The sequence below is a fragment of the Penicilliopsis zonata genome (assembly GCF_001890105.1).
Source record: "Penicilliopsis zonata CBS 506.65 unplaced genomic scaffold ASPZOscaffold_1, whole genome shotgun sequence".
NCBI lineage: Eukaryota > Fungi > Ascomycota > Eurotiomycetes > Eurotiales > Aspergillaceae > Penicilliopsis > Penicilliopsis zonata.
Window position 1 is genome coordinate 2,160,750 of NW_019208911.1, and position 24,968 is coordinate 2,185,717.

Below are 24,968 nucleotides of genomic sequence, written 5' to 3' on the forward strand. Positions count from 1 at the left end.
CCAAGAAACGAAAGAAGAGCCATATCCGTGACGGTCGTGAATCATGATGTGCCGTGTGATCGTGAGGATAGGTCCATGGATAGGGAAACATATAGAGCCGTTATTCGAAGGATGAGGGATGGCGTAACAAGAGATGGTATGGTCAATTAGAATTTAAACGGAGAGAGAGAGAGAGACTGAGGTCATGTGAAAATAGAAGATAAAGGTCCGATGGAAATAAGATCAGGGGTCCAGGTCAACTCGGACTAGATTAGACAATATACACGTGAACGTGAAGAAGTAGTTGGTGAATAGATGGAAACCAGATAGATGGATGGATACTAAGATGGGTTTCCCTTGGCGCTGTCGAGAGCGCTTAGCGGAAAAGTCTCTTATTTTGAGCGACAGTGTCGAACTGTACTCGGTGTTGATATTTCATAATACCACCGGTTTCAAGCCAGGGCGCAAGATTTTTGCACTGGCTGACGTCGAAGAACTGTAGCTGGTTGCAGCCTTCCGTGACAGCTTCCACGCCAACTCCTGTGACACGAACGCAGCCACGGACAGAAAGCCTTTGTAGTGAAAGGAGGTGAAGACCGATGCTGCGCAGGGATGGATCGGATATCGCAGAGCCGCAAAAGGACATGTTTAGGTACGTCAGTTGAGAGCATTGAAGGGCCAAGACTTCAGTTGCCGTATCGGAAAGGGCGCAGCAGAAGGACTTGAGAGAGAAAGAGCCATAAGTCAGTAGGGAGGGAAAGGTCAAATGGGATAACCTCTTGTTATCTTACCAGATCCAGTTCTTCGAGACCTTTGGCAGCATTGGTCAGATAAACTATCGCATTGTCCGTCAAGTATGTGCAATCCGCCAAACACAATTTTCGAAGCCGACTGAATTGCGCATTGCCCCAATATTGGAATCCTTGATCGGTGATGGTAGTGCAGCGGGTCAAATCAATTTCTTCAATCCGAGACGCAGCATGCGAGGCTATGTGATGCATGGAGCGGTCCGTCACATGTTTGCAATATGAGAGCGTCAGACGTTTCAGCTTGGGACAACCAAATACCGTCCCTGCAGCTGTTTGTATCGTGGCTTTCATCTTACTATCACTGGACTTTTGCAAGCCCATACCGGTGTTGGGAACGACCCAGCCAACAATACGAGCTAGGAGCGTGTCTCCGACCTTGCGGCAGTTGCTCAGGTCCACCTCTTCAAGCTCAGGGGCATGGCCAGTCATCTCGAGGATGGCCGAGGCTGTGACATCCCACACACTCTTCATCTTCCACGCTGCAAGATTTGGGCCACAGGCATTTGCTAGTGCAGTGAATCCTTCATCAGTGATGTGGAAGCAATTGCTGATATCAATATAACGAGGCCGGTCACCAACAAAGGGACAAATCAACTTTGTGAGAACATCATCCGTGATAGTTCGATTGTACATGCCGAGATCCAAGTGCTGGAGTATTTCACTGGATTTGGTAAGAATATCAGACCAGTGGAGCGATACTGCTCGTAAACGTAGCAGGTGATGTAGTTCGAGGTACTGGAAGACTTTGATCAGGATATTGTCTGGTAGGGTCCCGCAATTGTCTTCTCGAGATGGACGTTGGATCTTCTGTGCCTTTGATAGGATAGGAGTGTCTGGGAGAGCGAGAAGAGACGACGCAGACGAGCGAGGCTCGGACGGAGGCGACTGCCGTTGCTGCTCTCCTGAAGCCTCTTCTGGGGTAAGTGGCGCGACCGACCCCCGACGACTGCGTAGTCGAACGTTATCCAGTCCGATATTCAGGAATGGATCGGGATCCAGAGGCTGCAGTACCGGCCGATCATCTGGCTGAGCGGGTTTGTGCGAACCATCCAATTCTGTTTCGGTGAGCGTTAGAAGCGGCATGGACTTCCGTCTGGACGCGGTGATTTTGAATCTGTCGTCAATGGCGAGGTCACTGATGGATGGGGTTCCTTCATCCGTCATGATCACATCGCCATCCGCGGCCATCTGCAGCCGCTCCTTTGCAGTCCGTTCAATCTGCTCGCGAACATCCTGGGGGCATTTCTCCCAGAATTCCGATAGCACCTCACCGCTGATCATCAGACACTCGACCGAAGAGACCGATCGAACGGTTGCTGTGCGGCGTGGTGCCAGCGAGAGACTCACGACTTCGCCAAAGTATTGTCCTTGGTGCAAGCGGGCTTTGACATCCAATTGCGGTTTGTCAAGCGCGGCCAATCTCCTGGATGGCGGCTGCCCTTCCGACCTGTCTGCCAGGACCTCTACTTCTCCTCGAACAATGAAGTAGATCTCGCGCCCTGCGCAATCCTGTTTAATAATATCGGTGAAGGGGGGATAAGTTCGCGGCTGAGCGTTCAGTCCCAGGAAATGGAGGATGTCCGGTGGCAGGCCTGAGAACAAAGGTAGCTCCGTGAGTAATCGCCGTACGTTAACCAGGCCATTGGCCAAAGCACTGGATGATGATCCATCTGTCAGGCCGGGACTGGGTGACTTGCGCTTCTTGTTCACGGTTTTGAAGGTCAGATCCCCGTCAGCGATGGTCAGGTCCTTGGAAAAGCTCTCTCTCACTCGTTTGGAACCTCTCCGGCTGAGAGGCTGGACATCCAGTGCGGGAACAGAGGTCTCCTTTTTCTTCTTCTCCAGAATCATCAACCTTTCCTGGGCTTCGTCCCGGATTGCTCGCTCCACCTCCGGGAATCGCGGAAGAATGTTGCGGAAGTCTTCTTTGGTCAAGACTACCAGGAGGCATCGCGTGCGAGCGATGATCGTGGCCGTGCGTGGCCGGTCCATCAAGACACCGATTTCACCGAAAAACGCACCCGCCTGGAGCTCGGCATAGATACTCTCCCCGTCGCGGGACGTCACGGCCACGGCGCCCCGGACTAGCCAGTAGATGGCTTTCGCATCGTCCCCCTCTGTCAGAATATAGTCATTCACCGCATGGAGCTGCGGGCGGAGGTGCTGCCCGACCTCGATCAGGAAGGATTCCGGGGTAGCCTGGAAGAGAGGGAAGGATCGGAGTCGGTCGACCAGATCCAGTGGAAGTGCCTGTATGTGCGACGAAGCAAGCGGTGACGGGCGTACCGGGCGATTCGGGTTCGCTATCGAATCGAAGGAGTGTATGAGCGACACCGTGTCGGAGATGGGTGCCACTTTTGTCCCCCCGCCGGCCCTTCCATGGCGCCGCATGATGTTTTGTGTGATTCAAGGTCCCCTCGTCACGAAGTATACGGTGTATAAGACGGCTCGATTCTAATCAAATCCACCCACACAGATCGAGGCTTTAGGGGACTGGCGCCCCGAACGAGAATCCTTGAACCCCTTGTACCCCGCAGAAGAAGAAGCAATATGGTTTGAGCGGCTAGACGAGAGAAGAAATCTATAGAGATCAGATGGTCAGCCCAGTTTTCATGAAATATTATTATTCCCCCCCCTCCTCCAGGCGAGGGGTGCCTCATAAACGTTCAACCAATACCCCACAATTGGTTACTCACTCACTTGATATAGTAGTGAGTGACTACCCAGAGAGACTATATCACGTTTCCAAGAACTCTGAAGATATGCCTGAAATTTTAGAAAAATAAAATCTCAATATCCTCCAGCAGGCAAGGACCACGTTGAGATAGGAAAGCTGTAACCAGTCTCAGCGACCCTCCAGCTATGGGTGGGTGGAAACGGATTGGTGCAGCGAAACGCCGGTCTGCGAGCAGACGCAGAGAGACGAAAGCAATGGCCACTTGCCCAGGTTGCGCAGGATGAAAGGCTCTCTTTCGGGGGGATTATTGTCAAAGCGACAGAGCTCCATCCGGGATGAGACCTTTCCTCTCTTCTTATTTTTTTTTCTCTTTCTCTCTCGTTCTCTTTCGGCACCCTTAAGGGAAGGAGGAGGAGGAGGAGGCAAGCTCGGCAGGGTCTGGAGCTACCAGACTTACCTCACTACTCAGCTAGTTAACCGAAAACCTAGTTGAGAGTCAGCCTGTCTGTTTAGTCGGAACGAGCGTCGCAGCCAAGTGCTCACAGTGCACACTACTAAGTTAGCTCGCAGCACTGACGGAGAAGCTGGAAGTTTGGTTGGGACGGGGGCCACTAACAAGGAGTGGACCGCTTTTGTTCATCACTGGAAGGTCTGGAAGAGCAATCGCCGCAGACGATCTCTACTCCGTAGACGGTAGCTCCCTCTGCGACCTCGTGAGAAGCGCTGCTGTGCTCACTCAAGCTTGCCGTGCGAGCCCCTCTTCTTGTGACAGAGACAGACCCTGGCGATCCCTATGCAGACGCACACTGGGTGCTTTGCTTTCCTCCCCACCAGTCTGTCTCTCTGTCTCTCTGTCTGTCTCGTCGGCGTCATTGCCGCGGGGCAGTGCACGGGCCAGGCCGGGACGATTAGGTCAGCAGGCACATGACGACGATGCCGTTCCAAGAAGTCTTCTGGAAGGCGGTCAGAGTCCAGTATTAGATATTAGTTATACAGTGACAGGAATTTTGGGAGCAGGTTACAGAGCAAGTTTACAAAGCAGGTTTACAGAGGGTAGGTTGTAGGGAAACTCGGGTTGAGTGAGTTGGGAGTATACGTTTTGGATATTGGAGGCTATGAAGTAGAGCGAAGGTGCCTCCTTCATTCCGCAGAGAATGTAGCTCGGGTTTTCCCTGCACCGCATGCAGCAGACAAGCCCCCCCCCTCAAGGCTAACCGGCGCGTCGTGCATGGCCGGATCACAGCAGACGACTGGCAAATCATATCGTCCGGCTGTTTTCGATCCCTTGCCTCCCCTGCACGTTCGCTCGGTCTTGGCGCTGGTCGAGGTGGTTTCCTTGCAAATAGTTGGGGGAAGGATAATGTTCGGCGACAGAGTCTCGGACTTTCTGCACAGGCCGATAGGCCAGGGGGAAACTCGGCGATTCTGCATTGATTCGGTGCAATCAAGTCACGGAAATACCGTATTGCCGAACCGAGTTCCTTGGACTAGGGGAGCCACAGAGATGACTAGACGAGGGGATATGTAGTAAAACCCGCCGTCATTGAAGGGTGCACGTTCAGATGGACCCTTCGCTGGAGGATTTCGAGGAGTTTTTACCCAAGAAAAAGTCCATATATGCAGGAGGCGTGCCCCTGAGTGTCCCAAGAGCATCCTGCGATAGACCATACACCAGACCCAGCTTCAAACCAAGTTTCGTTGTGCGTGCGGCCGTGTAGATATCATGACGGGCTAAAATCCAAGCGACAGTTAGCACAGGCACAACCTGTGAGATAACAGATAGTAAAAACCATATATACCTAGAAGACTGTATATTCCAGAAAATGACAGCCCTGCGATAACGGTGGACAGAAAGTCTCTCCGGTCGTGTCGAGCGTAGTCCACTGTCTCCTCGAATAAGCAGAACGCAAAGGCAGCGCCCCCAAGCCTCAGCCCTAGCTTTAAGCCTTCTATAGTCCCCCCAATGACCGACGCATAACTCTTTGATTTATGGTACTGGAACCAGAGGGCGGAGTTAGCGGGAAGACGGTGTGCGTTCTCGGCGCGAAATCTGTACGCTGCGATTTTGCTGCCGTGAGAATACCCGATGCCCATCCCGACCGAAAAAGCCGCCAACGCCGTGGACGGCAGGCGTTGATGGACTTCGAGACCGAGTCGTGGAGGAGTGTCTGATTCGAACAGTTTGTGCCAGTGAAGGATGCTGTCCACCAAGGTCAAGTCTGCCAAAGACGTGTTTTCCTGCGCCGACATTTTCGAGCTCATACAGCGTAGATTCACCGAAGGTATTTGATTTTCATTCAAGATTTGTTGGGAAACTATCACCACCTCAGTAATGTCCACCTTCAAAGTCTCTTGAAACCAAGTCAAAGGGGTTGGGGAACGGTTGCAAATGCTGGATAACGTGTAGGGGAAGAGAGATGCCATGCCACAAACAATTCTCCGACCTCCGGCCAGAAACCGTCGAGTGTCTCGAGCTTGTCCCGCACCGCCCGAAGCCTGGAGCTCTCTCCCACAAGAACCTGCAGCTTCCAGCGAATATGGTGAGTCAATACAGCCTCGTCTGATATATGAGAAAGAAAAAAAGAAATTCCTATCTAACTGGTTATAAATCACAAATGACAGTCGAATCCGGATCCGCTGAGCTGGACGCTCTTTTTCAAAAAACATAAGACTACCGTGCTTCTCATGCTGCCGCCCCACGAGACCTTACAAAACGCAAAGAGCGCCCTGCTGAATGCCCTTCAATCTCGCGGCCTGAAGGAACTCAACGGGGACGTCATCCCGCAAGACGCGGCCGAGGTCGAGTTTGGCGTGCCGGTCGACAGGAACGATCTGGAGAAAGGATGGACCTCGTTGGAGACGGATGACCTCGATCTCGAGGACGAGGGAAACTCGAAGAGAGCATCGGGAAAGAGAAGCGGCAATGCTGTCAGTCTCCAGAACGCAGATCTTCGCAATGGACAAGCTGTCGCCTTCCGCTTCCGCAAGCCCACTGCGACGTCCGAGAAGACAGATGAGCTCGACATTGACCTGGGAGACCCTGGCTGGGATGTCGTGACGCCGAACTTTGACGACGAGGAAGATCAACCCATGTGATGCTTCTTGAGTTGATGGGTGTCTCTCTGCCCGCCCCCTTACGATGTGATCTATGTACAATATTACGAGGCGTTCCGTGGTGTTCTGATGTATTCTTGGGAGTACCGGGTCTAAACTAGAGTACAGAATTTAGTGATGGAGCCTTGACTCGTAGTTTGGTGAACCAGGCGAATATCTATCCTGTGCAACAGCTACTCCGCAATACGTAATCTTATCCAGGCATTCGTATTTAGTAGCGACCCGAGACTGTGTGTTTAACAACTAATAGATGTACATACCGTTTAGTAAGGAAACAGGATAGAAACATATGCTGTGACTGCTATTTCCACGAGGTAATAATACTTCCACCCGGTTGCTCGTAGCAACGGCCGTGGCCAACACACCAAACACAACACCCACTCAAACAAGGCTGAAGCCTGTCCACGGGCGTTGCCAGCGATCGGAATAATAGGCCCGCATCCACATTCCTATCCTTTGCACCTACTGTGTTATCCTGATTGATTCTTATCTCTCTCCTGAAGTCGAGTCTACCGCGTCCTTCGTTCCCCGTCTTGTCCACGGTGCAAGCTGCGAGCTCTGGGATCCGCGCTCTGCCCCCCCCCTTTCCCCCGTGGCATCGGTGTTGCTGCATTGCCCGTTACGCGAAAGGGGTTTTGTGTATGGACGGACACGTCTAGAATCACAAAATGACTACTCCCAGCGACGCATCGTCAATCACGGTATCGGTCCGGGTGCGACCGTTCACCATTCGAGAGGCCGCCCAGTTGTCCAAATGCGATGATGGCCCTTTATTCCTCGGCGACGGGTCGCTGGCGGGTGTGCCGACGCCGAAGCTGAACCAGAAGGGCCTAAGATCAGTCATCAAGGTGATTGATGACAGGTGCCTGTGAGTTGAGGCATCTTTCTTTCTTTTTTTCCCCCCGGCAGCTTTCGTCTGACATTTGGGCAGGGTTTTCGACCCCCCCGAAGACAATCCCGTGCAGAAATTCTCCCGAAGCGTGGTTCCAAAGGGGAAGCGCGTCAAGGATCAGACGTTTTGCTTCGACCGTATTTTCGACCAGAATGCCTCGCAGGGAGAGGTGTACGAGTCTACGACGCGGACTCTCCTCGACAGCGTGCTTGACGGGTACAATGCAACGGTTTTTGCGTACGGTGCGACTGGGTGCGGAAAGACCCATACAATCACCGGAACTGCTCAGCAGCCGGGTATTATTTTCATGACGATGCAGGAGTTATTCGAGCGTATCGACGAACGGGCCGGAGAGAAAACGACCGAGATATCGCTGTCCTACCTGGAAATTTACAATGAAACCATCCGTGACCTGCTTGTTGTGGGTGGAAGTAATAACAAGGGAGGCTTGATGCTGCGGGAGGACTCGAACCAGTCGGTGTCAGTGTCGGGACTGTCGAGCCATCATCCACAAAACGTGCAGGAGGTGATGGACATGATCATGCGGGGAAATGAATGCCGGACAATGTCTCCCACGGAAGCCAACGCGACATCCTCCCGATCTCACGCCGTGTTGCAGATCAATGTCGCTCAGAAGGACCGTAACGCGGATGTCAATGAGCCTCACACCATGGCTACCTTGAGTATCATTGACTTGGCCGGCAGTGAGCGGGCCAGCGCAACGAAGAATAGAGGCGAGAGATTGCTGGAAGGTGCCAACATCAACAAGTCCCTGCTGGCCCTGGGCAGCTGTATCAATGCGTTGTGTGATCCCAGGAAGCGCAATCATGTCCCTTACCGCAACTCCAAGCTGACCCGCCTGCTCAAATTCTCGCTCGGCGGCAACTGCAGGACAGTCATGATCGTCTGTGTCAGCCCTTCGAGTCAGCATTTTGACGAAACGCAGAATACGCTGCGTTATGCGAACCGTGCCAAGAACATCCAGACCAAGGTCACCCGGAACGTGTTCAACGTGAACCGACATGTCAAGGACTTCTTGAAGAAGATCGATGAACAGATGGCCTTGATCAACGAACTCAAGGCCCAGCAGAAGGAGTCTGAAAAGATCGCCTTTGCTAAATTTAGGAAGCAGAACGAAAAGAAAGAACAAGTTGTCCGGGAGGGCATCTCTCGCATTCGCAGCGCATACGACCACTCGTTGCCTGAACGGCAGGAGAAGACCGCCAACATGCTTAAATTACGACAGATCAGCCGCCGCATTGGCATGCTCTCATCTTGGATTGCGGCTTTTGACGGTGTGTGCGCCAGCTGCGAGAGCCAAGAGTCACTGGTGAACCTGCAAGCGATTCGCAAGTCTGCCCAGGGTATCCTTCTGGAGCTGGAGGGTAGTAGACAGCACTATCACCAGAAGCTGTCGAGAAGCAACTGGGACCGGGGGATTATTTCGGCCGTGGATAATACCGTTCGCCAGCTGCAGGAGTTCGACATGAACGACAAGAGTGATTTTGCCAATCTGAACCGGGAGGCAGAGCTCTTGAAATCAAACGCCGAGCGTGAAGCACTTACGGCCGTCGCGGATCAGGACAAGGCCGGCGATGCGGCTACCATCCAGCTGCTCCTTCAGGCTCAATTCGAGACGATCGCTGCGATTGAAAACATCATGGATTTGACCGAAGACGAGGCCATCAATCAAGGCAAGAAGATTCTGGTCAAGATGCTCGAGTCTTGCTCCAGTGCCGTCACCAATGTGGTCAAGCCCGATGGCAATCTCCCGCCAGTTCCAACCTTCAGCCCCGTCAAACCCTCACATCCTAGGCCCAAAAAGAGGGTCAGTCTCATTGCTATCCCCTCCGCGAAGGGATTCAGCCCCCCCGTGACGCTGAACCCCAGTGGGTCGGTGTCTCCCGTCAAGGGGTCCCCCCGGCGCCGTAAATTCGGTTCGTCAGCGCGGAAGAGCGTCAGCTTCACACCGAAGAAGAGTCAAGCCAAATCCAGCAAGAGATCTGTGCGTTGGAAGGACGACGAGCAGGATGGATCATTGGCCGAATTCCAAAAGACGCCTCAAAAGGAGAGACCGGCCGAGCGCAGCATTCGGGAAGAGAGCCCCAGCGAGCTACCCTTGCCGCGAGCCTCGCCCATCCCACGATCAATCCCCCTCCCTACACGGAACGCGAGCCCTTCACTAGATTCGTCTCCTATCCCGGCACCACCTGCCGAGCCGATGCTGCATGTCGCCAAGAACGGGAGCCGGTTCAAGGCTGGGTTTTTGAGCAAGAAAACCAGCAGTTCGCCGCTAGCGCCGCCCCCTTCGACCAGCATTCCGCTGTCCGACCATGGCGGCTCCCCGCTTCGTGACATTGAAGGGAGTAGCTTCTTGAACCGCTCCCCGTTTGATCGCCCGTCACGAATCGCCGTCCGCACCGCCAGCAGCGGGAGCTACACGAGCAGTCCCGTTGCCGACAGCAAGGACACCAGCTGGATGGCCAACAAGGACGACGCGATCAAGATCACCTCGGCGATGCGGCGGATTTCAGGCGTGCAACCTGGACAGACGGCATCCAGCGCGATGCGCGCGCACCGCCGACGCAGCCCGACGGCGAACGCGTACGGCACCTCACCCAGCGAAAACACCATGTTCACGGCATCCCAGGCGCGCCGGATGGTCAAGGGCGAGAAGGACAGTAGCGATGGCCGACACAGCGTGTTGAGCGCGCAGAACCTGCCTGTCATGAAGAACACGGGTCAACGCCGCACGACGCTGGGGGGTGAGATCCGCCAGCGCGACGTCAGCTTCACCGGTCGCGATGCCATCCGACTCAGTGCCGTTGCCGCTCCGAGCGTCGACAGGTAGTCGATACTTCTCCTTCTCCTTCTCCTTCTTCCCCTTCTTCTCCTTCATACATTTATCCCTTTCCTTCCTCATTCATTCTATTTCGGGTACTTTTGCGACAGGATGGGAATGGGGCGTTCTGGCAATACTTTTTCTTCTTCTCTTGACATTTTTAGAGATACTTCTGGCTGGTCCGCTCTGGACATGTTGATTTTTCCGGTAAACATATTATTTAAGAATGTACAATACAGAAATCATGACAATCAGCCTTCTGGCACGAAGTTTTGTGGTTTTATGGCAAGCGTAGCTATTTTCTATAAAGGATTTGAAATCTCTTCCCACAGATACCTGGTGGCCATAAGCCCTCCATAGAGGAAATTAATTGCAAAAGGATTGAGAGGCTCCCAACTTTGCCGCCGAAGATGTCAGAGAAGGTAAGGCTGCGATTGATTTTGTGCCGGCGCGTAGTTTTGAACCAATCTTACAGTTCTCGGCTCATCTTCCTGCCTCAGTAGCTGCAGGAAGGAGTCTCATCGACGCCGCTCTTTTCCTCATTCATTGGTTTCTACTGCTATAAATCGCCCTCGTTCCGCATGCCGCGCGGCTGGCAAGCTCAGGAGCTACAGCATCCAAGGAGATGCGATTCAGAATGCATAATCTACTTGACAGACTGTCGTTGGTCAGTGGTCAGTTCATCAGTGAATATGACATGGAATCTTTCCCCATAAATTGAATTCTAGATTTTATAACTGGAGAACGTTCATTTGCAAGTTACCATCGTTGTCTGGCAGTCATCATGTCCACAATCAACATCGTCAAATACTATTTCTATAGGGGAATGATGCCCGAAGACAAGGAGCTTCTGAAAAATATGGTTTCGCTCGCCTACCAAACTGCCAGAGACAGAAAGCTTTATCCCAAGGCTATTCTCATTAGGTGCGTTGAATATATCCCTCTGAGAACAATACGCCCCCGGAAGGTTGCTAATCACAATACCCCTTGATAGGTCTACCTCGATTAATGGAAGGCATCAGGAAGATCCTAATGGCTGGCATCTGACCTTCTGCTACAAGGATCAGGAGCAGCTCAAGAGCAACGTACACACGGCTTGCCATGGCTATACTCCAGGAAAAGACGTCTGGCAGTTGGTAAAATCTACCCACGCGGGGACCAAGCCTGATTCTGTGTTGAAGATGAACGGCAAGCCAGTGTGGCCATCTGAAGACGAGCTGGAAGTTGCTCCTGAAATTGGTTACGGCCATATTCCCTCCCCAGGAGACTGTTGAAAGCAATGCAGTGATATGAATTAATCTAAATTACCATACCTAGTCACATTTTTCCAGAATTAACTTTCTCATTTGTATTTTCGTAAATTTTGAACCCCCCCCCACGAGCACGTGGAACCCGCGGCGGCTTCATTTTTCCGTGGTCCAACTCTCCCAAAACAAGGTGAGCAGAAGGAGCTGTGGAGCGACCTGGGAAGATCTCCCGGACCTCTTATCTTCTTTCTATTATTTACCATGACGAGGCGCTTACAACCTTTATTCAATATTCAAAGACAGCTAATACTATCTCATTCATGGCCTCTATTTGCCACTGCGCCGCATCTGACCGGTTTCCCAAGCCTTGGGAGAAACATTGCTACTACTCATTTGAGAATGGACTCTATCGCTCCCGACGCATCTCCCCCAAAATATGCTCCAGTTGAATATATGCCACTTGAGGATATAGAAAGGCCTGAGCGTTATTGCCCTGGAGGATATCACCCCGTGAATATTGGGGACCGTCTTACGGACCGGTACGATGTCGTCCATAAGCTTGGCTTTGGGACGTACTCGACCACTTGGTTGGCAAGAGATAAGAATACAAAAAAGTACGTAGCTATCAAGATTGCCATCGCCGAAGCAGATGTGCCGGAGAGTGACATCCTCGACACCCTTGCGCTTTCGGAACCCAGCAACAAGGGCGGATATTCTCGAAAGGCCTTGATCCCTCGAATATTGGATACGTTTTCCCTCGAGGGGCCTAACGGGAGGCACAGATGTCTGGTTACGGAGCCTGGGATGATGACCCTGGAGGAGGCAAAGGACGCGTCCTCTTCCAGACTGTTCGAAATGCCTGTGGCCAGGGCCATTGCGGCCCAAGTCATACAAGCTGTCGCTTTTCTCCATCACCGAGGAGTAGTTCATGCTGGTATGTTTATATTTATCTGACACGTTTTACATGCGTTCCTTGTTAACGGAATCCGTTGTAGACCTCCATGCAGGAAACATCATGTTTCGTTTGCCGAACAGCATAGACGAGCTTTCCCTCGAAGAATTATATCAAAAATACGGCCAGCCTAATGTCGAGCCATTCGAGCGCCTTGATGGCAATGCACTTCCCAACGGGGTTCCTACCCACGGGGTTGTGCCCATTTGGCTAGGGAAAGGAAGCGAACTTGTGACCATCTCTGAAGCTGAAGTTTTTGTCACCGACCTTGGAGAGGCATTTCGGCCATCGGTTACTCCACGTCACTATTCTAATACGCCCGGTGTCCTTGCTCCCCCGGAGACCTACTTTTTGCAGCATGAACCTTTGTCATTTCCCTCCGACGTCTGGACTCTTGCATGTACTCTCTGGTATATCATCGGACAGAAGCCTCTGTTTGAGGGGTTCAATCCGTCCAGCGACTGGATGATCAAAGAGCATGTGGATGCCATGGGTAAGCTGCCGTGCGACTGGTGGCAGAAATGGGATGCGCGAAAGAGATGGTTTACAGAGGAGGCGAAGAGAACGGCTGAAGGAGCAGGCAGATCATTAGAGAACCGCTTCGTTAGTTCTATACAAAAACCGCGGCGGGGAAGCGCAATGGAAGAGGTTGGAGACGCTGAGAAGAGTGCCCTGTTGACCATGTTCAGGGGGATGCTGGCATTTAGGCCGAATGAAAGACTCACTGCTACAGAAATCCTCGAGTCTGAATGGATGGTGAGATGGGCTCTGCCAGCGCCCGAAAAAGTAGCCGCATAGAAAAGGACCTAGTTTTCTATCTCTATCAAGCTTCTTTCCAACTCTAAACCTTTCTTCTTTGTGAGATGGTTGATTCACGCCTTTCCGCCCGTCAACCAAGGATCCTGTAAGAGCTCCTTAGCGGTTGCTCTCTTTTCAGGCAGCCAGGTCAAGGTTCTTCGAATAAATCGCAGGAAGCCCGATTTATTATCTAGTCGAGTCTCGAGGGCTTCCATGGTCCGGGCGTATGGGATCGGGGCAAGACCCAGCCATTCACCTTATGAAAATGTTTATTAGAAACCCCAATATATGTCAGGTCAGATATACATACCTTTCTCGTTCCAGAAATCGGCTTTCCTTTCCGGGTTTCTGGCTAGAAACTCAGCTGGTGGTGGTCCCAATGCTGCAATAAATTGCGCTAGATGCGCAGCATCATAAAGATCCCCATCCTCGTCCCGGGCAGTAAAGAGTTTTTTCGGCTCTAGAAGGTCCCAGGCCTTTTTTTGCCCAAAATTCTGTTAGCAGCAGGCTAATTGAATTTAAGAAGAAAAAAAAAAAGGATACGACGCCTACCGTAAGACCGACGCTCCATATATCAACAGGGAAGCTCCAGCCCACGTATAATAATGTTTCAGGGGCCCGATATTCCAAAGGCATTATGTCGCCGCCATGAGGCCCTTGCCCAATTCTTGCCTCACCAAAGTCAGAGAGTAGCATGGGGCCTTCAGTAGGGAGCATGAGTCGTGAGAGGTAGATAGTTCTCCCGGATGAGTCCTGCTTCCGAGGGACGGGAGAAGCGAGTTCCTTTTCCTCGAGCTTTCTGAATATACTGTTGTCGTATGCTCCCAGCAGCATATTTCCTGGATGCACGTCTGCGAACTGTCAGAGGAAGTTCCCAACAGAAAACGAGTATATAGAATCCAAGGATAAATACCGGTGTGCACAGTATCTCCACGAGTATGCAAGAAATCCAAAATCTTGAGGAGCTCGAAGATGGCGCCCCTGACAAAGTCTTCGTCAAACCCATCCGGCCGAAAGACGGATTTCATATCTCGCAAGCTCATCTGCGCGGCTTCGAAAACGAGGACGATGTGAGTCCCACATGGCCCAGCAAGTTGAAACGAGTCCAGCAGTTTCCGAATATTGACTCGCCTTTCAGGTGAGCTGTTCTCCTCCATTCGGGGTGCGATATGATGGTGAAAAGGAAGTTCGCGGTGGACCAGTGAGGTATGGACATAAACCTTCAGCGCTACATATTGGCAGTCCCTGCAAATCTTAGATCAATTGTATATATAACACGTAGAACGTGCTTACTTGAGATCTCGAGCAAGCCAGGTCGTCGACGAAGTACCAAAACCAAGCTTCGCAATCACTTGATAGCGTCCTCGAAAGATTTCTCCTAGTCGAACAGGGTAGAATCGATCAGGCCTGTAATCAGGCAGCTCTTCTTCCTCAAGGAGTTGATTAGACTGGATAATTGGAAAACCACCCGTAGGCAATGTCCGAGGCGTTTCTACTGTGTCTGCTGCGTTATCCGTCCGTTTGGTTGAGAACTGTTTTGGTGAAGTAGCCCCTGTCTTCCACACAGGGGGCATTTTGTTTCCTGGGAGGTGAAGGAGTGAATAGCCAGCTTGAATTCTAGCAGCTGCTGGAAAACAGTAGGCAAGACTTATTGATCTTCTCATAGTTGAGGACTGAATTTGATTGATTATAGACAGTTGTTCAATGTTCATGCTGTGATAATGTAATGGACATGGTAATTGACAGGGCGAAATCTTCCTTGACGTACCTGCAGTCTCTACGGAGCGTATCTTTCGATTTACATCTTCAAGCTAGCTAAACGAATACTTCTATTCTTTTATACTGATTTCTCTAGTAAATATATTATTCCAGGATGTACTATACAGAAGTTGATAATGCAATCATAGCTATTTTATAAAGTCAGTAAATATGCCGTCGGATGACGCAATCAACTTATCTGCAAGCTAATTTTATCCAAATATTTTAACTGAGGAACGCAATAATTACTAAGAATCTATCACCACTTAGTATTAACCATCCATAAGTCTATCTAGACTGTTTCTCCATTTCTATTTTTTCTTTAATTATCATTCTTGATCTATCACTATATTCCCCCTTCTATGCCCCTCATCACACACGCCATTCCAACAGTCTTCCCCCGCCTCTCTCGCACCTTCGTTCGAACCATCATGACGACTTCGCAAACGCAGATCGCCACCGTCGCTGCCGGCTGCTTCTGGGGCGTCGAGCATCTGTTCCGCAAGCAGTTCGGGGAGGGCAAGGGCCTGCTCGATGCCAAGGTGGGGTATTGTGGTGGGAAGACAGCTGAACCGACATACCGGGCTGTTTGTTCGGGGGAGACAGGACGTAAGTCTATAAATATATATATATAATCATTTGCTGATTCTTTTAGATGCCGAAGCGTTGCAGATAAAATATGATCCGGATGTGGTCAGTTACCGCGCGCTGCTCGAATTCTTCTACCGGATGCACGACCCCACGACAGCAAACAGACAGGGTCCCGACGTGGGCACGCAGTATCGCAGTGCGATCTTCACGCATGGCGCGGAGCAGGAAGGTATCGCGCGCGAGGTGACCGATAAAATTGGTAGGGAGTGGTATGCTGGGAAACCTGTCACCACGGCGATCATCGCGGCAGGACAGTGGTGGAACGCGGAGGATTATCATCAGTTATACCTGGCGAAGAATCCGGCGGGATACGAGTGTCCGGCTCAGTATGTTATTCCTCTTTTTTCTATTATCTTTCTAAACTCCCATTTCATGGACTTTTGCTAACTGTCTAGTTTTGTGAGGACGTTCCCCCCCCTGTCTTAGCTTTGACTGTTGGCAATTGGCAGGCATTGACTCGGTTGGTGTATGCTAGCTGATATAGTGTAATAATTACAATCGGATTGAGGTTCAATTCTGCAACTGCAACGTAGCCGATGAATAGCCTACTATGTTATTGTAGTCTTACATGTCTCGCTCAGGGTCTGGCGAAGGTATTCACTACTAGCATCCATACTGAGGAACATCAATTTGACGCCAGCCACCGTGTTTTAAAGACAATAGGATTTGAAACTCGGTGGCTGGTTGGAGGGCTGGTTTCTAGACTCGAGTTCACTTCACATTGCTCTCACTTGATATTTGGCCCAAATAGGCAACCCACCAGCATCGCCATGTCGAGGCAGTAGTATACACAGTAGCATACACATAGACATATCAAATGATTATATCAAGATGAGCTATATACTCAAGTATATTGAGATATATTTTGTTTCTTAGTTTTGAAGTAAAGTAGCTCAAGTGAATACCCTCCAGGTATAAGCTGGACAATGGATTGTTTGCTGTGACGACCAGACCCATAAAGTATAGTTTACCGCGCATCGAAAGTGAAAGTGAGAGTAAGAAGAGAATATTTAACTGATTAAGTAGAGGAATTAGAACTAGAGTCGATATTTCTCTTCATCTCTCCAGCTCTCTCTCTCTCTCTCTCTCTCTCTCTCTCTCTCTTTCTCTTTCTCTTCTCTACTCACCTCTCCTTTCATCCTAATCTATCTCTATCCTCTCTCATCTTTTTGATTTCCTTATTGCACTAGCAAGTTTCTTTCAGCTCTATAGGCTAGATAGAACTATCAGCCTCTTGATTCACTGGTGAGTATTGACTTAGGAGAATGCTGGAGAAGATGTAGTCCTAACACTCATATAGCCTGCTCTAGACATCCACTGGTTCAGCTCTTTGTCGGCCAGCGTTTGCCTCGTTTGCCTCATTTTTCATTTGATCAACTTATCGTGGAAAAGTCCTGTTTCAAGTAGTTGCTCGTCTGAGCACAAGAAGGTATGAGGACAGACTGTGAAGCCAATGATTGGTAGCGTCTCGCTGACAAGAATCGACTCGTAGACAAATATCTACCTCAACCGACCAGTCCCAATAAGACAAAATGCCTGACCGCATTGACAAGGCAATTCAGGAGACTCTGCGTCACTTGCAGACCATTGAGCATTATGTGAGTTTTTTTCTTTTCTTTTCTTTTTCTTTCCCTCCATCCAGAATTTGAAGCGTACTAAATGTCAACAGTTTCGTGCGCACAATGAAAACCAGGCAGCCAATGAGCTGGGAAAGCTCAGCGTGCAGATGCTTAATGCCTTCAAGAAGGGATTCGAACAGATCGAGCCCGAGTACGACAGCTCTCAGGAGGAAGTAAGTTTGCAATTTCCACCAACCCCAAAACCGTTGAGGCCGGTGCTGACGAACCAAAGTCCTCTGGTGAAGACGACGCCGAGGAGGTCGATTCTGAAAGCGAAAACGCCTCTTCTGCCGGCGTCCTGCTTCCCGTCGTGGAGAACGGCAAAGTAAAGAACGGAGCTGCCATTGCTGGTCAGCAGATCGAGGACAACGAGAGCGTCGAAGATGCCGACGAGATGATCAAGTCCCTCACTTCCGGGCTCCAAGCACTCAGAAGGGAGACAGAAGCCTCCATTGCGGCCCACAAGGCTGGTCTCAGCCAGCAGCCTGTGCAGATGTACGGTTTTGCTGGCATGCCTCTCGCCGGAATGCCCCTCACCGGTATGCCTCTCAGCGGTAGACTTCTCACCAATACCCCCGTCAGTACTCCCGTTACGGGTACTCCTGTCGCCGGCATGCCTGCCACGGCCTGCTTTGCCAGCACTGTGCTCCCCGAGGTTTATGTCGAGCCCAAGGCTGGCATGATCCGCATCATTGGACCCGTTGTCAGGGATCTGCTCAAGCACATTACCCGGCGGATCCATGAGGGCCCCCTTCTGGAAATTCGCCAGGAGTCACGGGAGTCCGTTCTGGTCACTTTTCTTCATGCCACCCACGCGATGGCCTTCCTCCATTCGTCCGATGAAATGGAGAAGACCTGTGGCTCCTCCCGCATTGGACACGGGTACAAGATCGAGATGGTCGAGACCGCGGATTGGAAGGAAGAACATCTGCGCATGAACCAGCCTCTACGTGAGCGCCGTCGCCTTTCCTTTGCGCGCAAGAAGATGTTCTCCGAGGGCATGAACCCTACCAGATGGGAACACGACATCCACCGCCTCGTTGGCTCCATGAACATCGACTTTCTCTTCGTATTTAATTCAGGTAATGGTAAGGGTTGTGATAGATACTTCGCTATTGAAGTATTTGGAAAAAAAACGAAGTGCTGATCTATGTCTCTCTAGCCACTGTTGTTTTCAACAGCACCGCTGCCGCTCGCGTTGTCCATGACGCGTTTCAACGGTGGAAGGACGTCCCCGGCGCCTACCATGGGGTCTTGGTGTCGTACTCCTCCGACCCCTGCGAGAAGGAGCTGATCCTCGTTCGCGAGGCACCGCGGTTATCGTACAACCGCTACAATCGTCGCAACGCTCACTGAGGCGTTGCTTCTGTTTCGAACGAACCTGCGGGTTGAATTTGTTCTTAAGGAGCTTTCCTTTGTTTTTCGGTATCCTGAAGTTTTTGTTTTTGTTTTAACCTGGCAATCTATTGGATCACTGGGGGAAGGGTGTTGCCTGACAATACTATTGGAGTTGCTGTACTCCGTATCTCATGTTCTAGGACTGCAACTAGAATCCTGAATGATAATCTGTCAATTGAATTTTTTAGTTTTTTAAAAAAACTCACTGGAATTACGTCATCATCATCTCCGTCGTCAAATGAGTGAAGTTGGATCAGAGTATCCCTTGCATTGTAGCATGGTCGATCTCTGGATCCGATCGCCGGATCGGAATGTGTGGTCAGGTGACGCCGTGACAGGTGACAAAAAAGTCATGTGATACCACTATAGCTCTCGATTCAATAGTCCCGAGCTAATCAGAGGCTAGTAACTTACTGTATTCCTTACCGCTAGTCAAGACAAATGAGTTCTCGGCAATTAAGTAGTCCATCTGTTCTGTCTACTGTGTAGAAGAATTTCTAGAAGATATTTCTTATACAATGTATAGTAAATAAAATAGGGGTTTCTTTTCTTATCAATTTCTATGATTGGTTCTGTAATTATCATGTACTCCTTCAATATGTAGTACTACATCTGTGCCCAAGACCCTGTAACAGACTAACCCCCCTCAGTTAGTCTGTCTTACCCCAGAGCCCTTCAGGGCCCTGAAATGCGCTGGTCCCTGTAATTATTCAGGTAAGACAAAACGGCGACCCCCTCGTGCCATCCTAGAAAAAAAGGGTCTAATAATAACAGCCATAATAATTCGCCAACCCCATCAGCTTCTCCTCTCCCTTTCTCCTCTTTTAATCACTTCCCCCTCCCCCTTTGGAGATTGAGTCTGGGATTTTCATCTTTCGCCTCCTCTTTCGAGCCTTGGTTATTGTTTAATACACACTCGCTTGACGATCTACTGCGACTGGGGATCATCGACACTCTTTTTGACTGCCCCCCCCCCCCTTTTGATACTAACTAATACTAATAGCTGCTGTGCTTTTGCTCCCGGTTATCACGGCAGCCATCGAATCTGTTGCTTTAGTTTTTGATCTAGCAGACGTTCTGTATAGTGTATATATATATACCTCCTTTTGGGTAAAAAAACAAACATGGTTCGCTTTATCACTGCCTTATTGGCGGTCTCTGCCTCCCTTTCAACCGTCTGGGCGACTACGACCTGCAGTGTCGATAGCCCGTGCCCCGAAGACTCGCCCTGCTGTTCTGGTGAGCCCTTTCTTTACTAGACGGGTGGTAATAACTGCCTCAACTAATCGGGATTTCCAGCATACGGCGAGTGTGGTGTCGGAGCGTACTGCCTGGGCGGGTGCTATCCCCTCGCTTCATATTCGATCGACTCGTGCACGCCTGCGCCCGTCTGTGTGAACAAGACGTACACCTGGGACAATCTCGACAAAGCAGCTAGCAACGAAGTGTATCTAGGCAATGCTACTGAGTACGACTGGGTCTACAGCGGCACCCCGCTGTTGGACAACGGTAACCTGCTGCTGACCATGCCCAACAACTCCGTGGGCACGCTGTTCTCCAACAACCACTACGTCTGGTACGGCCGGATCTCAGCTAAGCTCAAGACCAGCCGTGGCGCCGGTGTCGTCACTGCCTTCATTTTGATGTCCGACGTCAAGGATGAGATCGATCTGGAGTTTGTCGGCGTGGACCTGTACCACGGTCAGACCAACTACTACTTTGAAGGCATTCTGGATTGTAGGTCAATCCTTTCCACTTCTGCCATCAAATGTAAAAAAAGAAAGAAAAAAAGCTAACCGACCAGATGACAACGAGATCAATGCTACCGTCTCGAGTAACACGTTCGAAAACTTCCACGAGTACACCATCGACTGGACCCCCGACGCCATCACATGGTACGTGGACGGCACGGCGGCCCGGACCCTGAACCGTTCCGCTACGTTCAACGCGACTTCGAACCGCTACCAGTTCCCCCAGACGCCGTCGCGCGTGGAAATGTCGCTCTGGCCCGCCGGTCTCTCCACTGAGGCCGAGGGAACCATCGAGTGGGCCGGCGGTCTGGTCAACTGGAGCAGCACCGACATGGAGGAGCACGGCTACTACTACGCCACGTTCGGAGAGATCACCGTCGAATGCTACAACCCGCCCTCGGGCGCCAACATCCAGGGTGACAAGTCCTACGTCTACACCAGCGACAGCGCGGTCACCAACAACACGGTGGAGATCACCGACCGGAACACCACCCTCAACAACTTCGACGACACCGGCCTGAATATGACCGCCGGCACTACCGCGGGGGCCTCGGCAACGGCCAGTTCAGGAGACTCGGTCCCCACCAGCAACGGTGCGGGCACCGTGCCGGGGAGCAGCGACTCGGGCTCGGGCACAGATAGCTCGTCCAGCTCGACCACGGGCTTCGTTCAGGGCGGCACCACCACCGACAAGAGTGGCGCAACCTCGCAGAACACGAGGATACGCCAGGGGTCTCTGTTTGCCGTGGTGGTTGCCGTTGTCGCTTTGGTTGTGATTTAGCTTTTTTGGGATCTGATCTGTCTTTCCAGTGATTCTTTATACTTCCCTCTGGTCCTTTTCTTTTTTTTTTCTTCTTCTTCTTCTTCTCTCTTAATGATGCCATTTTGTGGTTAATGCTTCTTGGTTACTCTTTATTCTTTGGTGTCTGTCTATAGTGAGCCTTTGGCGTTTGCATACCCTAATCTATTGCATATACAATACTACACAAAGCAAAGCATTACCTAGGTGTAGTACTAGATGCATTGCATCGATGATCTTTATCAGTATATAAAGACAGACAGAAGACATAAGATGAGATAGCTATAAAAGGGAGGAAATATCCTCTTCAACATACTCTCTACATACTCTACTCTACTCTACATACTCTACATACTCACTTCTATGTGCCTCTACATCCGCACAAGCTATACATGCAACCATACCCGGGCAGAGCTGTACACCTTCTGCCGTGCCGTTCTGGCCGAGCTGCACCGCATCAACGACCCGTACCAGCGCGCCATGTTCGATATACCCTTCAACCCACCTGACTGTGGCCCGTCGCCTAAGAATATTGTTTCGTGGAGTTTTGCAGATATCGTCTGTCCTGCTTGTAGGACAGAGTAGATGAAATAGAATAAATGTAAATATGCATGCTAGCTAGGTTCTAAGAAATCGTTAATGCTTGAATTCGCCATGGTACTTATCATCAACGTGGATGGCCTGGACACCTCCCATCCAACTTCCGGCTTGGAGCTGGCTCGTGATATTCTCCAGGTTGAGATCGAGGTAATCGGCTAGAAAGGAGCCGACTTCTGTGTTCTCGTGGTTGCCGAGGAGTGGCCAGGCTGTTTTGCTTGAAGAGGCGTAGATGTTGACATCGACGGCTAGCAGAGATTTAGCATACACTTTATATACTTGATAGTTTATTATTCGGTATAAGGGGAAGGGGGGAAGCACCTGAGTGTCCGTGAGTGGACCAGCCGATCTGGGCCCTCCGGCTGATGATATCGGCAAAAACGTAGCTGGGCGAGAGCTCCGGGTCGAGGAGGAGGTCGACCTCATCCTCTGTGGCGTCGGTGACGCCGAGTCCCTTCTCGAGCAGGGCGTAGACGTACTTGCGTTGATGCTTTTGACCGTCCTTGGAATTGGTTCCGAGATAAGTCTTGAGCTGTGCGGCAAGGTGTTCCGCCGAGTGGCTTGCGTTGGCCAGAACGCCCGGGTACCATTTGTACTCCGGGTAGTCTGCCTGCAGCTGGCGGGCGACGGCTAAGCCGCCGGTCTCATGGTCGGAGGTGCTGACTAGGACGCCCGGGGTGGAGTCCTTGTCGAGGAAGTCGAGCACGGCGGCAAAGGCGCGGTCGTAGGCGAGCACCTCGTGGACCTGGGCGGCGGGGTCATTGCCGTGGCCTGCATGGTCGATGCGTGAGCCCTCGATCATGAGGAAGAATCCCTGCTCGCTGTCGGCGGTTGCTTGGCTGAGCGCCGTCAGGGCCGTGCGCGCCATCTCCTCGAGCGACGGGTAGGTGTCTGCCTGGCTGCGGCGGTCGATCTCGAAGGGGATGTCGTGGCCGGCGAACAGGCCCAACAGCGGCAGCTGGACCTCGGTGCCGTCGTTCAGGGCGTCAAACCCGGCCCGGTCGGAAATGTAGTTGAACCCGTTGGCCTCGGCGGCGGCGATCAGGTCGCGGTCGTCGGCGCGGCAGCTCTCCTCGGTCGTGTTGGGGAGGAAATGGCACCGCCCGCCGCCGAGCATCAGGTCGACGACGCGGCCGAGCGGGTGCTCGCCGATTTCCTGTTCGGCGATGCGGTCCTCGTACGAGCGCAGGGTGACGTGCGAGGCGAAGCACGCCGGGGTCGCGTCCGTGATGCGCGTCGTCACCACCAGGCCCGTCCGGTACCCCGCCAGCGCGGCGGCCTCCAGCACCGTCCCGCAGGGGGTCTCGTCGGGCAGCACCGAGATGGCTCCGTTGTAGCTCTTGAAGCCGCAGGAGAAGGCGGTCGCGCCCGCGGCCGAGTCGGTGACGAGGCTGGAGCTCGAGCGGGTGCGCGACGTCCCGATGAAATGCTGGTCCAGCACCAGCGTGTCGTCCATCGGCAGACCCTCCGTCAATTGGCGAAACCCACGCGTCATCGCCAAGCTGGCGGGGCCCATCCCGTCCGAGACCATGAAGATCAGGTTTCGCTTGCCCGTGGGCTTACCGCCGGGGCCCCAGGTGGGGGAGTCATCGTCTTGGTGGTGGTGGTGATGGTTCGCCCTCTCGTGCTGATGGAACACGACCGTCACGATAATCACCGCGGCGGTGGCCAGCACCGCCCAGGTCAACAGGCCGACCTCACGCCAGCGAGTCCAGCGAGTCTGCTGGCGGGATCCGTCGTACCGCGAGGAACGCTCACCGGTCAACAGGGCGTCTTCCTCCTCTGCGTTGCGGAGGGAATCACGGTCGGACGAGGGGCGAGCCAAAAGAGGCTCTTGTTGCGGCATGGTGGAATATCGACGAAAGAAGGGGCAGGTGAATGGAAAGAACAGATGAGGAGGAGATGAGAATGGCTGAAGGCTTGAAGGCTGAAGGCTGAAGCTATGATGCAGGCTGCAAGGGGCTTGGCGATAAGATACTCCGCATTATCTCGTATACCGACTAGTAGAGAACTTGATATCTCGAACAAGAATAGTAGAGATATTTATTTAAATTATATACATCTAGATGGTGTTACATATACAGAATCACTGGATAGCTACTGCCCCTTCCATCCGATGGGTATCAACGCTGCTGCAACCTCCCCAACCCCTCTCTCCGTGGCCAGCAGGTTGAACTGCGCCGCTGCGTTTCTAGTATCTTGGACTTCGACCCGGATACCCAGCGAATTGATCTGTCGTTTCGTTTCGGGGGAGAGGGGGAAGACGGAAGCTCCCAGGCCGACAATAAGGAGGTCTGAAGATTAATAAACAGAGACACACACACAGAGACACACACAGAGAGAGAGAGAGACAAACCTGGTCTCGGCCACACAAGACTCAATAATCCCCAAACCTGTTCGTCGACGTCGAACTGGCCTTTGGAATTCACACAGACCGCACGTTTCGCCCTTGCATCTAGAGAAGCAGAGGAAGCGGTGTTCCATGGCCGCCAGGCAAAAGCCTCCCCGTTGACAAGCAACACGCCATCCCCGCCAGTGACCTTCACCCCGTTATCCAGATGGAAGCCATTATCCAGACAGGCGTCCACGGCCGTCGCAGGCGTGGGGATACTACCCAGCACGTTCAGCGCAGCCAGGTCCGTCTGGGTGTCTTCTGGCGAGACGGGGCCGCGGTCTCTGCTCCCTGGCTTGGAGGCGTGGGCACGGGGGATCATGCGGCGCGGGGTGATGGACCGGGAGATGGATATCGACTTGGAGCCGGAACTGGAGCTGTAGACTCGTTGGAAGGGATGGTATATCGATGGGCCGCGCTGGACGGGTCGCGGTGTGAGGAAGACGCGCAGGGCGCGGAGGAGCTGGGGGGAGGGCGTATGCATTCTACTGAAATATGATAGTACACGAGATAGTACACTAGATGGTACGGAGTACACTAGATAGTTCACTGGATGGTACACAAAGAGAGAGACAAGAGTTGAGGTTTCGCTGAAGACTTGGTATTATTTTATCTTGGTTGATTGAAGCTTTCGGGGATTCGGCTTGTCGGTGGGAGCAACAGCCAATCAGAGTGTCTCAAAAGTAATGCCGT

General features: G+C 52.0%; 11 protein-coding genes across 11 annotated transcripts; 7 read left to right on the plus strand and 4 right to left on the minus strand.

The window, feature by feature from the left end:
* Positions 1-355: 355 nt before the first annotated feature.
* On the minus strand, positions 356-3,179 carry ASPZODRAFT_138397 (hypothetical protein; the record flags this gene model as incomplete). The annotated part of the gene is made up of 2 exons (XM_022724449.1): positions 356-700; positions 771-3,179. 2 exons carry the CDS (start codon positions 3,177-3,179, stop codon positions 356-358), a joined length of 2,754 nt encoding a protein of 917 aa, XP_022585800.1.
* A 1,844-nt stretch (positions 3,180-5,023) lies between these two features.
* Positions 5,024-5,715, minus strand: ASPZODRAFT_56597 (hypothetical protein; the record flags this gene model as incomplete). Its single annotated transcript, XM_022728621.1, has 2 exons — positions 5,024-5,196; positions 5,265-5,715. The coding sequence occupies 2 exons, from the start codon at positions 5,713-5,715 to the stop codon at positions 5,024-5,026; spliced, it is 624 nt and encodes a 207-aa protein (XP_022585801.1).
* A 227-nt stretch (positions 5,716-5,942) lies between these two features.
* Positions 5,943-6,671, plus strand: ASPZODRAFT_127349 (hypothetical protein). Its single transcript, XM_022721724.1, has 2 exons — positions 5,943-6,005; positions 6,088-6,671. The coding sequence occupies exons 1-2, from the start codon at positions 6,003-6,005 to the stop codon at positions 6,559-6,561; spliced, it is 477 nt and encodes a 158-aa protein (XP_022585802.1). The 5' UTR covers positions 5,943-6,002; the 3' UTR covers positions 6,562-6,671.
* A 321-nt stretch (positions 6,672-6,992) lies between these two features.
* On the plus strand, positions 6,993-10,583 carry ASPZODRAFT_127350 (hypothetical protein). Its single transcript, XM_022721725.1, has 2 exons — positions 6,993-7,447; positions 7,511-10,583. The coding sequence occupies exons 1-2, from the start codon at positions 7,248-7,250 to the stop codon at positions 10,320-10,322; spliced, it is 3,012 nt and encodes a 1,003-aa protein (XP_022585803.1). The 5' UTR covers positions 6,993-7,247; the 3' UTR covers positions 10,323-10,583.
* Positions 10,584-11,097: 514 nt separating this feature from the next.
* On the plus strand, positions 11,098-11,587 carry ASPZODRAFT_12132 (hypothetical protein; the record flags this gene model as incomplete). Its single annotated transcript, XM_022721286.1, has 2 exons — positions 11,098-11,237; positions 11,308-11,587. The coding sequence occupies 2 exons, from the start codon at positions 11,098-11,100 to the stop codon at positions 11,585-11,587; spliced, it is 420 nt and encodes a 139-aa protein (XP_022585804.1).
* A 234-nt stretch (positions 11,588-11,821) lies between these two features.
* On the plus strand, positions 11,822-13,310 carry ASPZODRAFT_148598 (hypothetical protein; the record flags this gene model as incomplete). Its single annotated transcript, XM_022725396.1, has 2 exons — positions 11,822-12,494; positions 12,556-13,310. 2 exons carry the CDS (start codon positions 11,822-11,824, stop codon positions 13,308-13,310), a joined length of 1,428 nt encoding a protein of 475 aa, XP_022585805.1.
* Positions 13,311-13,384: 74 nt separating this feature from the next.
* Positions 13,385-14,884, minus strand: ASPZODRAFT_54862 (hypothetical protein; the record flags this gene model as incomplete). Its single annotated transcript, XM_022728497.1, has 5 exons — positions 13,385-13,566; positions 13,621-13,786; positions 13,863-14,161; positions 14,224-14,555; positions 14,604-14,884. 5 exons carry the CDS (start codon positions 14,882-14,884, stop codon positions 13,385-13,387), a joined length of 1,260 nt encoding a protein of 419 aa, XP_022585806.1.
* Positions 14,885-15,465: 581 nt separating this feature from the next.
* ASPZODRAFT_127354 (hypothetical protein) lies at positions 15,466-16,239 on the plus strand. The gene is made up of 3 exons (XM_022721726.1): positions 15,466-15,677; positions 15,724-16,045; positions 16,115-16,239. The coding sequence occupies exons 1-3, from the start codon at positions 15,500-15,502 to the stop codon at positions 16,143-16,145; spliced, it is 531 nt and encodes a 176-aa protein (XP_022585807.1). The 5' UTR covers positions 15,466-15,499; the 3' UTR covers positions 16,146-16,239.
* A 1,712-nt stretch (positions 16,240-17,951) lies between these two features.
* On the plus strand, positions 17,952-18,694 carry ASPZODRAFT_56064 (hypothetical protein; the record flags this gene model as incomplete). Its single annotated transcript, XM_022728583.1, has 2 exons — positions 17,952-18,426; positions 18,501-18,694. The coding sequence occupies 2 exons, from the start codon at positions 17,952-17,954 to the stop codon at positions 18,692-18,694; spliced, it is 669 nt and encodes a 222-aa protein (XP_022585808.1).
* Positions 18,695-19,715: 1,021 nt separating this feature from the next.
* Positions 19,716-21,345, plus strand: ASPZODRAFT_127356 (hypothetical protein). Its single transcript, XM_022721727.1, has 3 exons — positions 19,716-19,975; positions 20,036-20,473; positions 20,541-21,345. Exons 1-3 carry the CDS (start codon positions 19,861-19,863, stop codon positions 21,266-21,268), a joined length of 1,281 nt encoding a protein of 426 aa, XP_022585809.1. The 5' UTR covers positions 19,716-19,860; the 3' UTR covers positions 21,269-21,345.
* Positions 21,346-21,621: 276 nt separating this feature from the next.
* Positions 21,622-24,759, minus strand: ASPZODRAFT_87506 (hypothetical protein; the record flags this gene model as incomplete). Its single annotated transcript, XM_022730302.1, has 4 exons — positions 21,622-22,131; positions 22,205-23,802; positions 23,985-24,115; positions 24,220-24,759. The coding sequence occupies 4 exons, from the start codon at positions 24,757-24,759 to the stop codon at positions 21,923-21,925; spliced, it is 2,478 nt and encodes an 825-aa protein (XP_022585810.1). The 3' UTR covers positions 21,622-21,922.
* Positions 24,760-24,968: the final 209 nt, after the last annotated feature.